General features: G+C 42.9%; 1 protein-coding gene across 3 annotated transcripts in view; it reads left to right on the top strand.

The window, feature by feature from the left end:
* The window catches only part of CERS5 (ceramide synthase 5), a 48,021-nt gene extending 36,881 nt beyond the window's left edge, over window positions 1-11,140 (top strand). For 2 of the 3 annotated variants that reach the window (XM_063119871.1, XM_063119872.1), the window contains 2 exons: window positions 1,090-1,246; window positions 9,906-11,140. In XM_063119871.1, the coding sequence (XP_062975941.1) occupies window positions 1,090-1,246; window positions 9,906-10,058 (310 nt within the window). In that variant the 3' untranslated portion in view covers window positions 10,059-11,140. Of the gene's footprint in view, window positions 1-1,089; window positions 1,247-6,112; window positions 6,212-9,905 lie in introns of all 3 variants that reach the window. The other variant, XR_010025178.1, reaches the window with a different exon arrangement.
* The last annotated feature ends 5,928 nt before the right edge of the window (window positions 11,141-17,068 follow it).

Raw genomic sequence — 17,068 nt, 5'->3', positions numbered from 1 at the left:
CCAGTTCCTGAGACAACTTCTAATTAGAAAGATCCACTGAATATTGTTCAAGAATACTTCTTGACACTAGGCTGCCCAGCATATCTGCATTCTGGTTTTGGGAGACACACCTCTGACCAGTTTACTCATGTGATCCTTCCATTTTCAGCTATGATTATAGGGTTCTCCTTCAACCAGACAGGGATTTCAGAGTAACAAATACCTTGAGATGCCATCTTGCTCGGTTTGCTGAAGCACTGGTATTTGCACATAAACAAATCTTACTGCTGCCCCCACTACTCATAATCAGACCATGGTAGTCTGCACGTATTGCGGCTGTATCACTCAATAACTTCTTACTGTGTGGTAGGAAAGCCAGTGAATCTTTAATGCAATTTCCACTGGCCTTATTGTAATCTCCTGGCTTCCTGGAGAGCTTGCTTATCTCAGATTGCACTCGGGAGGGACTTTGCTGTTTTAATGGATGCACACTGTGTAATGTCATACTGCACTCTCAGATTGCAGACTGCTGGCTCATGTATAAACCCTTTTCTCCCTAAATGTGAAAAGGTCTGTCCTCTGACTCAAGATGCAGGATGAAGTCCAGTGGAAGGAAGGGTGGCAAGCTCCCATGGAGCTCCAGCTACAAAAGCCCTCTCTCTGCCTTCATTAGCTTTCTTTTGAAAACCCCTCTTTTTAACGTTTCTCCTAGTCCATTTGAGATATTTTCCTGCTGCAGCAAGATATAGATCACACCTTTTTAAAAAAACTTTGTCAAAGTAAGCCTTCCCAAAGCCATACTAAAACAAAAATCCAGAAAAGTCCATTTTACACTGTCTGGGAACAGATGAATTGGTGAGCATTTCAGCTCTTGGCTCTATCAAATCATTTAAAAACTGAGTGGAGGGGAGGAGATAGGTAGCCTATGCTTGTTGGAGATGTCCGCTCACATGTTGTGATCTCAGAGATTGGACACATCAACATTCTGAGAAGGAAAATTTTAATAGGACAGCTGTGTCCCACGATCCAGTCAGCTTGATTCCAGGCTAGAAATTGGGTCTTATGAGAGATTAGCAAAGCATGTAACAAGCTCCCTTCTTTATCTTGCAGGATATTGAATACAACCCTGTTTGAAAGCTGGGAAATTATTGGCCCTTATCCATCATGGTGGTTGTTCAATGGACTTCTTTTACTTTTACTAGTTCTACATATCAGCTGGTCCTATTTCATCATTTGTATTGCCTGCAAGGCCCTAGCACGAGGAAAGGTATGAATGGCTTGCTTGCTTTTTCTTAAGCAATTTGAACTCTTGACTCAGTTTTCATTTTCTGTGTAGTAGCATAATTGCCAGTGATTCTGAAAACACACACACTGCTGTCTACGATAATAACTCAATTCTGGTATAATGCTGTGTGCCTTTTGCATCGATACGTTCAGGTTCCAATGCCAGAGTGTGTTGTGCAAATCAAGTCAGTTTACACGTGTGCTTTGTGTAATTTATGTAGCTTATTGACTAATGAACCCATCCCATTCCATCCCCTTTCAGTCTTGACCTGCCTATGAACTGTCTGTGTTTACCCAGACGCTTTTCTCCTGTTGATGAACATTAGAAACTTAAAAAGGTACAAAATTGTACTTTAGCAAGTCACGCGTGCAATGCTCCCTCCACTGAACAACAGCAGAGACACATTGTCGACTGAACTAGAAAATAACTCAGGATTGTGGCATTTGCATACATCTTTATAGAGTTGGCAGATAAACCTAGCTAATAATGCCGAGAACTATTTATTTGGAGGGCTGTGCTAAAAATAATAGAAGTGTGCACCAAGCAAAGCATAACACTGCAACCTATAAAATCTGTTCTTATCAGTGAAAATGCATAATGTAAGTACAATGAATTCTAATAGTCATAAGAAGGACAAAAAGTTATCTAGGGCAATGGGGCATTGAGACCTGTGGCGTTGCCAGCTTCTGTGATGTCTGCTTAAACCTCTCCTTTGCTACCACCACTTTATTCTTTATCTTCTAAAAGAATGAGGGGAAAATACATCTTTTCTTAATTACTTATTTGTGTGTGAGTGTGACTGTGTACTTACCAACTGAAGTAACACATATGACTGAGCAGACGTGGTTGAAATAATAAAATATGAATGAAGTTTATTCATAAGAAAAAGATTTTAAAAGACACTTTTTCCTTTAAGTTGTACACAAAAATCCACCTCCCTCAACTTTCCAGGGAATACTAACCACCTCTAAATCCTATAACCTCACTTTCCTAAACTTATCTTGATACAAGCCTCTACTAAACCCAACTCACTCCTACCCTCACTAACTCCTAACCCTGACTAACTGCCAAACTGTCACTTCACCACCACCACCACCACCCCTCTCTCTCTCTTTCAAATCAACCAACCAGATGACGCTATTCACACTGCTCACCATTCTAACTCCCCCCTCCCACTTATTTACCATTTCCTGAAAAGAAAAGAATTGGCCACAGCAAAGCCAACCCTGAACCAAACACTTAAATATACAAATATAAACAATAACATATAAAATATCATTTTGTCACAAAACCCTTTCCCCTGCTTCGCAATCTCACACCTTTCTTGGATTTCCACACACTTTCAAACCTACCTGCTCCACTGTGCTTTAAAAGAATTGAATGGTAAAAGCTGAGATTCTCAAGTTGTTTAATTTATTAATTGTATTTATTAATATTTTCTTATCCTACCTTTTTTCCTTTTGCGAGGAGCTCAAGGCGGCTTGCATAATCCTCCTCTCCGCTTTATCCTTACAACAGCCCTGTGAAGTAGGCTAGACTGAGAGTCAGTGACTGGCCCAGTCACCCAGTGAGCTTCATGGCTGAGTGGGGACTAGAACTGGGATTTCCTGAGTCCCAGTCCAATACTTCAACCAATACACCACACAGGCACACTGTATCATCAGACCATACATCATCCTACTTAGTGAGGATTGGGAGATCATGCTGAATGGCTGGAGCGTTCAGAATTTTTTAAAAAATGAACACCTGGTAGTTACATAGAAGGGATGTCCTGAAATCAGGAATGATACTGCTGTTTGATGCAGCCTATCTCACATATGAGACAAGGGCCTTAGCTAGACCTAAGGTTTATCCTGGAGTCGTCCCTGCCTGCTCCCGGGATATCCTGTGTGTCATTTACATGAACAGGGATGACCCCAGGACGATCCCAGGATAAACCTTAGGTCTAGCTAAGGCCAAGATGTGTATTCATATCCTTCGTACAGACTCTGCTTTCCAGTATGAAACTTTTGAGCAATTCTTTGGTGTTCATTTGGTAATCTGCTAATTTTTGGTAATCTGTTTTTGGTAATCTGCTAATTACCAAAAACTGAGCCATTTAATTCTAGGAGCTAATCTAGATGAGGCTATTAGCTCCTGACTGGAACTGTGCTAATGAGAGATGCTATTATTGTACAACATTGTATTGTCGTACTAATGTTGTCCTCTGCCTCGATACAAAGGGAGAGGTGGGCAAGAAATAACATCATCATCATCATCATCATCATCATAATTATTATAGTTGGATCTGGAGGCGCCCTTCTGCACCACCAGAATGTCTCTTCTATGGGTGGTAGGCCTTTGAGTGGAAAAAAAGAACTGAAATGCAACAGCAGGCTTCTTTTGTACATTACAAGATGCATGTTGTCACAACACATTGTATAAGAGCTTGTACAGGATTTTGCACAAGTCTCAAGATTGTACAAAGTCTGTGCCAACTTTTCTCCAAACACCAGGCAGGGGGAAAGAAGCTGATAAAAGATTCCAAGGACCTTGCTGATGAATTTCTCGTGACTTTGTAGCAGTGACTATTTCAGGTCTGTTTCTGTAATGTTTCTTAGATATTGGTAGAACTGAAGTTCTTGGAATGTCCCGTAGCATAGATGGAAACCGCTCCTTTAAAGAAACATTGGAAGCCACTCCATTGAGAGCTCTTAAAGTCTGCTCTGTGTTTTTTTCTGAGGACAATGGGGTGACGGAGAAGTGGCTACATTTTATGTGTCATGTCCCCTGATTTGACTCAGAAGTAGGGCTTGTGTTTAGCTTCTTGGGAGCATGCGGCTTTGGAGGGAGGAGAGGCTGTAATCTAAAGTAGGAAAAAAGGAGGACTACCTGTTCTTACAGAGCTAATTGAGAAAAGGTGGATTTATTTAAAAAAAAAGAATCTATATAATTCAGATTCACTATTAGATTATTCTCTGGGAAATATGTATTTACAATAATAAACAGTTCCTGTGGCATTACCCCACAGTTCTGGTCCCTTAGTTATGTCTGGGATTTGTATGTCTAGTGCAGTGGTTCCCAAACCTTTTCAGGTAACCGCCCCCTCGGTTCCACAAACTCATGCCCAGTGGCCCCTACCCTACACTATAAAAATCATTATTCAGAATAGCGGACCCACTAAGGAAGATAATAACAATAACATCCAAAACAGTAACAATTAATTGAATATTTATTCAAAATCCAATTACATTTTTTTTAGTTTATTCAATTAAGCATAATTGATGAACTTGATCCAGTGATATCATCTTTTCAAAGTCTGATAGTCATTTAGCAAGAATATTAGATATCACATTTAGTAACTAGGGAAGAGTACCTCACTATTCTGTAAATTCTTAATGTGATGGATGGGCTTGATGAAGTGATACCAGTTTCCCAATGTCTGGTTTAAAGCCACTTAACATGAGTCTTAAATCACCGCGTTTAGTAATCTGGAGTCGATTTCTTTGCTTGAAGAGAAGTAGGCAGACCACACTAAAACCACATTCCACCAAATATGATGTTGGAAATGCAACCAGGAGCTTCTGAACCACTCTCCATAGTGCAGGATAGCGGTCAGAAATTTCCTTCTGTAACCAAAACTCCTGGTACGGAAAAGACCACCTTAAATGCCCCCCTGCTGCCCCTTTGCCTCTTAGCGCCCCCCTATGCAATCCCACCGCCCCCAAGGAGGCGGTACCGCCACCTTTGGGAACCACTGGTGAGTGCAGAATGTTGTACTGAGTGGGTGTGGCTGATGATGCTGTGAAAGGGCGGAGGAGTATAAATGTTGGTTAGTTGGTTGGGAGTGGGGAGTGTCAGTTAGGATTGTCAGTGGTGTGGAAAGTGAAAGGAGATAAGATTTTAAGAGATTTAAAATTACTGTTATTATTAAAACTAGTAGTTTAAACAGGTTAACTTGAATTTGAAGTAACTAAGATCTGTTAAACAAAAATAAACATTTTATGTTGTTTTGTTACCTCAAACCATGTGTCTGCTTGGCTTTATCACCTGCTCTACAGTTTAGAGTGACTATATGAAAAGGAGGACAGGACTCCTGTATATTTAGCTGTTGTATAGAAAAGGGAATTTCAGCAGGTGTCATTTGTATACATGCAGCACTCGGTGGAATTCCCTCTTCACCACAACAGGTAAAGCTGCAGGAGCCCTGACCTCTTTTGTAACTGGTCGAGAGGGCAGGGCTCCTGTAGCTTTACCTGTTGCGGTGAAGAGGGAATTTCACCAAGTGCTGCATGCATACAAAAGATACCTGCTGAAATCCCCTTTTCTATACCTCTGTTAAAGATACAGGAGCCCTGTCCTCCTTTCCATATAGTCACCCTACTACAGTTACTATCGTAAACACTTTATATATAACCTTCAGCTTATTACATACACAGTAAAACCTTTTCAGATTCTAGCCTTTACCCTCTCATATGAGGGAAAGGTTGTGGTTTACCCTACCCTCAGGTTGTTCAAGTGGTGGTGCTTGGCTTGAGGAAGGTTTGTGTGCGACAAGGCCTGGTGTGTGAGGCCTGTGTCGTGACAGTTCCATTATAGAATGTATTTATTTTTTAGTAGACCATTCATTTTTGATACCATTCATTTTTTGATGGTCATGTACTTTTCTTTCCACATATTCAAATAACCCTCGTTTGTTGTGTGTTTTTCAGTTTGAGTACTTGCTTCTTTTTCCTTCCCAACTTTTGTCTCATGCTTGTAATTTAAAAGAGTCTATGTGTCTGTGAATGGGTTTAGCTGATTTCGAAGTCCGGGGTATCTTGCAGGAGGTCTGCATCTCTCCTCTCCTTGCTTTTCTCTCCTGATCAGGTGACCTAGTCAGGGAAGGACTCTCCTATGTATTCTCCATTTTCTCTCACACCTTTTCTCTGTGCCACACTGAAGCTGAATTTCTTCCACTTCTTGTATGTAAGTGCAATCTCTGCTACTGTTGCTTGTGGAGGGAAGGGAGGCTGCCTGTGTCTTTCTCAGTTTGAATGCTGTAATACTAACGTGTGTCTGAAAAGCTCTTAACCTCAAGCCAGCTGTTCTTCACAGGTTTCTTTTAAGCTGTTAATCTGAATGCTGCTCACAAGACAGTCAAAGCACTGATATTGACATAGATAGCTATAAGTTTCAGCATGACCTTCAACACTGTATGCTGTGATCCATCTTGTCGGTATTTTAAATACATTTTTCTTTCTTTGGAAGCAAAATAGAGGGAGTATAGAAAATTAAGAATGTCAGGATAAATCAAATGCTAACATTTCCTTCCTAAACACACAACTCGTTAATTAATTTACATTGAATGTTGAATAAATCAACACGTAAAATTTGAGAGCTTAGTGAATTACTCATTTCCAGTGTCATTTCTTGTCTCTGGAATGTTATGGCATTTGGCAGGTTTCTATTGAGTAGATGTTTCATAGGATCCAGGCTCCCTCTGCATGAAGTTAAGGATCATAAAGCCAGGTCTCCTCCTGTAGATGTAGATCTACATTCCCTAAGAATGTAGATCCAGGTCACAAGAGTGTTAAAAGGTTAAATTCAGCACCAGGTCTGAATGGAAATACCCTGGAATCTTGCATGTGGAGGCTTAGAGCCGTGCCAGATAATGTTCTTAGTGCCTGCATCTTGAAAAGCATTGTCAGAAATGGCTTTAACAGAGTGCAGTTTGTTAATTCGTCTTGCCTTCCCCTTTGTTTTATGGTCTTTAAGAGTGTGGCAGTTAAAATGCAAGAAATCTCAGGCAAGAGCAAGATATTTGCAGCTCTGAGAGCTGGGCATCTGTAGCTGGCTCAAGCAATCATTAACTTGTCGCTGGCAGTGGCCCTGCGGTTCTTTCTGTGTGTCTTGCTAGGGTCGTTCAAAGTCCACAGATTGGCTGAGAATCATGAGGGGTAAGTCACCAGGGTTAAGCATACCCTGTGCATAGAGGAAGTAGTCTTGAGTGTTATGTAAAACAGTGCTATTAGTTGCAGGATCATGGGAGTGGCATCTGTCCTTGGCAAGTGCTATAATGGTCATGTAAATTCAGTAGATCGCTATTAAAGGTTTGAGCACTTCAATCTTGTTTGCCTATAACGCTTAATGCCTTAACTCTTATGTCAGCACTAATAAATTGTCACTTCGTGGTAAGTCAGGTAAATAAAAAATACAAAATGGATTGTGAACTTTATTGGACCTGATTTTCTTACTGCTGGTAAAACATCTGGATTTTTTGGAATTCTTCTTTGTCTGCTAAAATATTATAAAAACTCAAAAGTTTACATAATATGACAGGATTTGGTCCAATAAATATCACTTGTTTTGCATACTTTGGGAGGGGGAGTATACTAATTCAAGAACTGTATGTCTCTCAGGAACCACCTCTAGTAATTAAATAAATGCCTGTTGTCCCTATTTTTTCTTTTATTCTAAATATGTGAAAATATAAACAAGTACCATTGATTATAAATATGAAAAGTAAACTTACACTAACCACATACATAATTACCAGACAGGCAAAATGCACTTTTCTATAAAAGGGTATTTACAGTAGGCATTCCAGTATCAAACAAAAGGGTCACTTATGTACCTTGAGCTTCCCTCAAGGTCTCTCTCATCCATTCTTACACCAGAAAGTATAAGATTTCCCTTACTTCACAGTGACTCTGTTCAGATGATACGCTAAGCCACGGTGGTTAAGCATTTTGAGCTAAACATTATGGATTAAAATGCCATATGAACCACGACTTAGCGTGTTGTGTGAACCATTTCTAACCATGGTGGCTACATAACCACAGTTTAAACACACTCACTAGCCATTTGCTGCAAAAGTATTAGCGGCCTAACCATGGCTTAGTGTGTTGTCTGAATAGGCCCATTAATTACTTTTGCTGCTAATAACAAATTTCCAAGTAGCACTTTGTGGTTTACAAAGATGAGTTTATTTAAATAGCCTAATAAGGAAAAGTTAACCATTGAAGGGATATTACAGAACCAAAACAAAGTTTTGAGACCGAAACAACTTCTTCATCACCCATAAGGATCAGCGAGGAGCCAGTCAAATGACATTAATTTATCCCATCATTCCAGAGCTTTTTGAATCTAAGCCATCAGGAAGTCATAATTCAAGCTGAAAACTTGTAAAAGAACTGCATTTAACTTGATCCTTCAGTGCTTAGCATCTCCATTCCACTTTAAACTTGTCTTGGTGGGTATGTTCAGTTCCTTTACCTTCCCCAACTTAATGCAAGTTAATTTTGATTTCTCCATGTATACCTGATGCAATGTTGTTTTTTGTATTTAAATTGTTACTCATTAGAACGAGTAGCACTCTAAAGCTACCTGCCTCTTTCTTGAGGAGTTCAGATGCAATCTGAGGGCGACTCTTTATCTATTTGCTTTATGTCCTTTCGTCTTGCATGCAAGGTTGGTTTGTAGCACCATGCTTATTGCTGTGGTTGTTCTTTAATACAAAAATGGGTGAGGAAGAGATAAAAGAGCCAGGGTATCTTACTGTGGAGGGAATGGAATCTGGAGAAGACAGAGGGCGCACCTAACCAAACAGAGCTTGGTTGCACTCAAATTCTCAGTGGGAGGGTTACATCATGAGTTGTGCCATTGTAGGAGCAAGGGATTCCTTCATTATGCATCCAGGAGAGTGTGGGGCGGGGGGCTTACAACTGAAGCCATGGCTTCAGTCGTAAAGCCCCGGCCAATCAAGTACCTCCCCTCTTCACAGATTAGGGCGGTGCTTGTTGTAGTGGCGAGTCTCTGGGCCCAGGAAAAGAACCTACAAAACAAGAGGTGGAACCCCTTGAAGCCTTCTTTCATCACTCATGATTGCTCTCATCACCCAGGGTAGCAGACAGGGCTACTGCAATGTATTAAGCGGGGCTGCCATTGTTGGAAAACACTTTAGTGATGAGCAGGTTCTGTCGAATGAGCAACTCCTTTTGTTGCTCCAATTGCACGGCTGCCATCCATTTCCAGGCTCGATTCAAAGTGCTGGTTATTACCTTTAAAGCCTGTAAACCATTTAGGATCAGGATACCTAAAGGACCATCTCCATTCATATGACATTGCCTGTTCTTTGAGATCAGTTGCAGAGGCTCTTCTATCTGGCTGCTTCTTTATTGTCATTTTGCTACCTCCTTAAGGTATTTTTATTCTGTCGTCCATTTTAACTTGTTGGGTTATTTTATTTATTTATTTATTTATTTAATTAATTATATTTCTATACTGCCTGATAGCCGAGGCTCTCCGGGCAGTGCACAAAACTCATAAAAATACAGTAAGTATACAATAAATTAAAAGGTAAAAGTGTAATAGAAAATCAGATAAATTACAGTCCAGGGAAAGCCTGTGTGAAGAGATGTTTTTAGGTTACATTACATTTTCCACCTTCTGAACAATACAAGGGTTTTCCAGGTTAGTTATTTTCTACTGTTGCCACGAAAACGTCCAGGAGCCATGCCTCTTATTTTCTGTACTGTTTATCCTTGATCGCTGTTCTCAGGCATCATATTTGAATTTGAAATCTATACTGTTTTAACAACAGACAGCTAAATGTAGCAGTGTGAATGCTACACTGAGCCGGTGCTTAACTAAATATATATATTTCACCTGCTTTTTTCAGGTGGCGAAAGATGAGCGCAGTGATGTGGAAAGTAGCTCTGAAGAGGAAGATGTAACGTCAAACAATAGAAAAGGAATCCGTAGCGCTTCAAGCAATGATGCCAATCGAATTAATGGCCACGTAACTAGTGGCCAGTGGGCAGAAGAGGAGTAAGAACAGGGGGCAGGGAGGCCTCTAGAAAATACAGACTTCTGTTCAAATGTTTAGATATATGAACTCCACGTTCCCAAGAAATCTTTAATCAAGTTGCCCCTTTGGCCCCAAATCCTCCTTCAGATCTGAAACTGGCACAGCACAATTGTTTCGAGTTTCATTTTTAAAGAAAATAAGCCATTTTGTATTTAATAGTAACCCATATTTGTTGCAGAGAAAGAGAGGTGACTGAGTGTGTGTGTGAGAGAGAGAGAGAAAGAGAAAGAGAGAGAGAGAGATGGGGTGGCAGAAAGGAGAGGATCGTGGGGTGTGTGTTTTTAATTAGCCAAATTAAAAGCAAATCAAAAGCTTAAGGGCAAAAATATTTGACCTGGGGCTCTGATTTCAAAAAAGTTCTAACTGCTCTTCAGGATTTTTTGGGGACAGTATGGACAAGTCTAATTTGAGAGGTTCCATGCTCTTGGCAACAAGGACCAAAGTTGTGTCTTGGGCTGTGTCACAGCTAGACATAGCAACCTGGTGGTTGTGATAGAAGCATACAAACTGAAGGTTATGCTTATTTGCGCATGGCATCCCAGTCACAAATAAATTTTATACCTGCTTTTTGAGGGGTGGAAAACAAAAGCTGGCACTCGTTTCTCTCTCTCCTTAGCGGAGTAGCATCTCCAAAGTCTTCATCGTGATCCTAAAATCACCCACTTTTCCTACAAATTCTGTAGATTTGAAGCTACATAGGAATTACAGAAAAAGGTGGATAGATTTGTATGCTAGGATAATAGACATGGATGATCTGGTGTCTGTTGCTGACTTTTCCAGAGGCAAGTTCACAATTCTATATTTTCAGAAGAGAAGCAAGAGTGCTGCACCTGTGTGAGTCTTGTGGTGCAATACCACTGGGATGGAGAGATTTCCACATGTGGTCTTCGGTTCTCCCCTCCCCCGCCCCCTTTTTACTCAATGGTACTTCAGGGTAGATGGAAGACAGCAAAGTGATGTCAAAACCAAGACTTTGAAAAATCCCTGATTTATTATCATTTTATACTATTGTTTACTCTGTGATTAAAAAAATTGCTTGAAGAATAGGATCTGTGAATTTTGCTTTACTGGGGAAAGTCATCTGGATTCTGGACTTCCTATATTTTGCTAACTTGTTTACCATTGCCAAATTGTACAGTTTGAACACTGCAGAAAAACAGGTGTGGTTCTGTAAGTACTGATGCTGATCTAATCCCAACCGTGGTCTTATACCAATGTAAATCATATTCACCATCCACGTAAAGGTGCTGGCTCTCACAAACAGAGCCTCTACAGGTACCTAGCAATAGCGTTGTATAATCTGAAGGAGCGCACATAGCCCAGGATCATGTGTAAATTGGAATTGTCAATATTCTATGTCTCTTACAGTTCAAAGCAAACTCCTTTATGACTTTTGGATTTGGTCAAGGTGTAATTATCTGACTCTTGTTATGCAGGCTCTGAAACCCAGAAAAGTAGCTAAAACTGCTAATTACCCATTTGTAGTACTGTTACAGTACTATTGAATTGTTCTGGGTCGGAGTTCAGTTTAGAAGAAATGGCTCCTCATCTTTGGATAATCAACTGAGTTTTGAACTTGGCCGAAGTTCATGTAAAATTTTAGTTAGTCTTTTTCTATAACCATAGCTCTTCGATGAAGAAAATTCTCTGCATCCTGTCACTTCAGGAATCCTTTTATTTCTCAAAATGCCCAAGTTGGAAATACAATTGGATAGCAAAGGATACCCAACTGTAATTTACATAATTTGATGCTTATGCGCCTTGAACAGAAGTGTGTATATAAGAGAATTTTACAGAATTGTAGTTAAAAGAGGGGGGAAATCAAGCTAGTTGAAAAAAATCTTCACCTTAGAATCAAGCTAGGTGCAACAATAAATGCATAGTTCTTCATCGTGGTCTCTATGCATCACACATATGGGCTTTGCGCCTGCGCAGAGACCAGACCGGAACCTTCTCTAGCTGAGTGGAACGTTTTTGGCGGGAACCCCTCCCCCACGCTACCGCGCATGTCCATGGGGTTCCCGCCCTTACCTCAGTTCTTCGTCGTCCGCCGTTGTGCCTAGACCGAATAACTTTACCTCTAGCGTTTTCTCTGTAGATCTGTTTAAAATACTTTTCTAGCTTACCTTTTCTTCAGCTTTCTTCTTTTTCGTCCCTTTTTTCTCTCTTTATCTATATAAAAAAAAAAAAAAAAAAGTTTTTTGTAGTTAGATTTCTCCTCAGCGACTTCGGTCGTGTGAGGCCTTTATGGCAATCAAAGCACCATTTAGAAAGTGCGTCAAATGTGGAGCTAAGCTCCCTCCGTCTGACGGCCATTCTTTGTGCATTATCTGTTTGGGAGAGGGACATGTGGTAGAGACCTGCCACCATTGTATGTCTTTTACCAAACAAACCAGAAAACACCGAGCAGACCGACTCCGCTCCGTACTTTGGGAGAAGGCTCTCAAGGCCACAGAGGCCCCTTCGATGGAAAGAACGGCGGTTCATAAGTCTGTTGCCCGTAAAACGGCAGTTACAAAGACTGTTGCGGAGAAACCGTCAGACCATAGCACTGAAGTGCAGACCAGAGCAAATAGGGCTGAGATACCCCTCACGCCTGGTCGGTCTTTATCGAGTTCTATGGCTAAGACAATCCCTAAAACAGCCAGAACTCTGATATCTTCTTCTGAGCCGGAGAAGAAAAAGAAGAAGAAGAAAAAGAGGGATGTGGAGAAATCCACCGTACCGTCACCTCGACATCGGGAATCGGCCAAGAGCCATTCCACGCCTCCTGCCGTACCGACCACTTCGATACCGAGGTCACCTTCGGTACCGGGATCTATGTCAGTACCGACGGCCATGATACCGACATGTCCTCCAAGTTTATCAGAGGGTGAAATTCGGGATTCAGTGTCGGTAACGTCCGCTCGGCAACCTATGAGGCCGCAAGAACTCGTACAGCCTTCCCCAAGACGGACCTCAAGAACAGATTGGGACAGAGCATCGCAGTACTCTGATTCCCAGCCTAGATATTATGACTGGGAAAGATACCGTCCTCAACAATATTTTCAAGGGGATCAAGGTTACTACCAGCAGGAAGGTTATTATGCACAACCTCCTCCAACAACAAGAGTCTGCCAGTTGCCTCTGCCTTCTCCATCCGCTCAGTTAATGTCGACGGTATCGACGCCTCGACACCGTGCACAGCAAGCAATACCATCTGCTGCATCCGCTACTGTGCTACCGCAAGACGAACAACATGGTCTGCAAGTGGTGACGTTATCCTCACCAGAGGATAACTATCCTTCCGATTCTGAATCTGAACATTCAGTTGCTCCAGCTGCCCCTTCACCTGACGATGCAATCGATGATACAGACCCGTCCTCTCCTTCGGACGATATGGTTCGTTTTTCGGACCATATGCTTAGGATGTCCAGAGCATTGGGACTTGACATACAGGAAACAGATGAATCGGTAGTCGACCCAATTTATGATGTCTTTCAGTCGACAACGAACCAACGTTTGGCCATTCCTGTTCCTCAAGCCTTGAAACAAACGGCTCAACTGTCATGGAAAACCCCTGCAGTGACACAGGCAACATCAAAGAGATTGGAGACACTCTATAAAGTTAAGGAAGAGGATGCACAATTTTTGCTTCAACATCCTAAGCCGAATTCCATTGTAGTGGAATCGGCACAGGGACAGTCACAAAAGACTCATTCTGCACCTGTCGACAGAGAGGGGAGGAAATTGGACCAAACTGGCAGGAGAGTTTACTCGTCCTCATCTTTGGGCATCAGAGCATCGGTGTACGAGGCAACTATGGCGAGATATCAAATTTTCCTTTGGGAAAAGATGGGTTCTCTATGCGAACATCTTCCGGAGGATAAGAAGGAGCTCGCAAGAGTATTCCAGAATGAAGCGACAGCCATAGCAAGGCAGCAATTGTCTACCGCTCGACATCAGGTGGATTGCCACTCAAAGTCGATGATGGGGGCCATTTCTTTGAGGAGGCACGCTTGGCTCAGATCAGCCAATCTTACTCAAGAAACGAAATGGAGGATAGAGAGCATGCCATTCGATGGCGAAGGTCTATTTAATACAAAGACCGACGAGACGCTGGACTCTATCTACAAGGCGAGAACAACAGCCAAAAAGATGGGGTTTACTGCTCCTCCTCCACAGACTCAATACCGACAGAAGAGATGGATAAGACCTCCTCCACAACAACAACGGCCCCAATACCAGCAACCAAGGCAGCAGCAGCAACAACTTCAAAGGAAGCGGCCTTATCAGAGCCGTTTCCAACAGGAAAAGCGTCAGCCCGACTTCTCTAAGAAGCAGCGGGTTTGACTCCTCGGCTCCAGATCCACCCCCTTTTGCGAACCGCCTAGCACCCCATTACCATCAATGGGAGTTAATAACAACAGACTCCTGGGTGCTCACTATCATCAACTCGGGCTATGCCATCGAGCTCGATGCCCTCCCTCCTTTTTCCGGCGTGAAAGCAACGACTCCATCCCCTCCTCTGCTGCTCGAGGTACAGACCTTACTATCGAAGGGAGCCATCTCTCCCGTACCTGCAGAGGAACTCAATCAGGGATTTTTCTCTCGTTACTTCACGGTCCCGAAGAAAGATGGAGGTCTTCGACCGATCATGGACTTAAGACAGCTGAACAAGTTCATCACCCCGAGGAAGTTCCGTATGACAACGGTTACTTCAATTCTGCAGCTTCTACAGAAAGGAGTTTGGTTTGCAGTGGTGGATCTGAAGGATGCGTACTTCCACATTTCCATCAGGAAGTCGCATCAAGCTTACCTTCGGTTTTCGATCGGAGCGTCCCAGTACCAGTTCACCGTTCTTCCGTTCGGATTGGCCACGGCGCCGAGGGTCTTCACAAAGGTTATGGCGGTGGTATGCGCTCACCTAAGGCAGAAAGGCATTTACGTGTATCCGTACCTGGACGATTGGCTTCTCGTAGCGGACAGCAGCGAGGCGCTCCAGTCGGATATACTAACCACCCTCAACCTGTTGGACTCGTTGGGGCTGTGGGTCAACCACGAAAAGTCCATTTTGACTCCGCAGCAGAGATTGGACTTCATAGGGGTAACCCTATCCTCTCGAGACGGGAGGGCATACTTACCGTCAACCAGGGCGAACACCTTACAGCAGTTAGCCATCGATACCGAGAGCCGCCGAAAGGTTTCGGCATGGACAATTCAGAGACTGTTAGGATTGATGGCAGCTACTACGGCGGTCATCAGATTTGCAAGGCTCAGAATGAGGATCTTGCAGGCCTGGTTTTTGAGGACTTTCGACCTCAGACACAATGCTCGACGAACTTACCTTTCGATACCGAAGCAAGTGAGGGCATCCCTGAGATGGTGGTTCTCGATGTCGACTCTTCTCGAAGGCGTTCCATTTCAACAAGACGCGCCTTCGGTAACGATCACGACGGATGCATCTTTAGAAGGATGGGGAGCCCATTGCAGCTCTTTAACCTCTCAGGGTCGTTGGCCTCGATCACAGAGGGAGCATCACATCAACCATCTCGAACTCCTGGCAGTAGAAAATGCAGTAAAAGCATTTGCACAGATGATCGAGGGCAAGAATGTCTTGATCGCGACAGACAATACTACTGTAGTGGCATACATCAACAGGCAGGGTGGAACAAGATCACACCCTCTGAACCGTTCTGCACTCAGGATATGGAACTGGTGCATAAAAAGAAGGACTTACCTGACTGCGATCCATGTAGCCGGCAAGGAAAACGTCATTGCGGACTCTCTCAGCAGGTCCTTCCATGTCGACCACGAGTGGGAGCTCGATGTCGAAGTGCGGGAAAGCCTTTTTCGGTACTGGGGCCGTCCTGTTGTCGATGTCTTCGCTACCGAAGACAACGCAATTTGTGTCAAGTATTGCAGCAGGGCAGGAAGAGGAGAGCAATCTTTAGGAGACGCTTTCACCAGGACTTGGAGAGGAAATCTCATGTACATGTTTCCTCCCTTCCCTCTATTGACAAGGGTGATAGCCAAGATCCAGATGGACAACTCCAATTGCATCCTCATCACTCCGTGGTGGCCTCGTCAGACGTGGTTTGCTCACGCCCTTCGGCTATCGAGAGGGGATTACGTCAGGCTCCCGTCGACACCGAAGCTACTGTCTCGACACCAGGGCAGGGTTCGACACGCAGATCTGTCGACCCTCAAGATGACTGCATGGAGGATAACAACCACTCCTCCTCTGGAACTAGAACTTTGACTGTGGATCACATTATATTGGCTGCACTAAAGCCTTCCACTAGGAAAACTTATGCAGCAAAGTGGCAAAGATTTCGGAACTTTGCTTCAGTACAAGATCAAACACCAGAATCTTGCCACTTGCCCTTCATCCTCAATTATTTATTGACACTTTTCCAGCAGGGACTTAAGCTCGCATCCATCAGGGTTCACCTTGCTGCGATTACATCTTTTCACCGGGGTATGGATGGTTTTACACCTTTTACCCATCCAACAACCAAGAAATTTTTGAGAGGGCTGAAGAACACGATACCGACTGTGAAGAGTATCGTGCCGCCATGGAGCCTGTCAGTTGTGCTGCAAGCTCTGACACGCAAACCCTTCGAGCCCATGGCTTCGACAGACCTTAGGCTTCTAACTTTAAAGACAATCTTTTTAGTAGCCATCACATCGGCAAGACGTGCAAGTGAGCTTAAAGCTCTTAGGATAGATGTTCCATACACTATCTTTCATAAGGACAAGGTTGTGCTACGCACAGACCCAGCCTTCCTACCTAAGGTAGTGTCAACTTTTCATCTGTCCCAGCATATTACTTTGCCTGCTTTCTTTCCTAATCCAACTTCACCTCTTGAGTCTTCCTTGCATACTCTCGATGTAAGAAGGGCTCTTGCTTTTTACAAAGACAGGACAGAGACATTTAGAAAGACAAAGCAACTGTTTATTTGTTATGGTGAGCCTTCTAAGGGACTCCCTGT

This window comes from Elgaria multicarinata, chromosome 3, assembly GCF_023053635.1.
Source record: "Elgaria multicarinata webbii isolate HBS135686 ecotype San Diego chromosome 3, rElgMul1.1.pri, whole genome shotgun sequence".
Taxonomy (NCBI): Eukaryota; Metazoa; Chordata; class Lepidosauria; order Squamata; family Anguidae; genus Elgaria; species Elgaria multicarinata.
The sequence above is the reverse complement of the archived record's forward strand: the minus strand, read 5'-3'. Positions and strand labels throughout refer to the sequence as shown.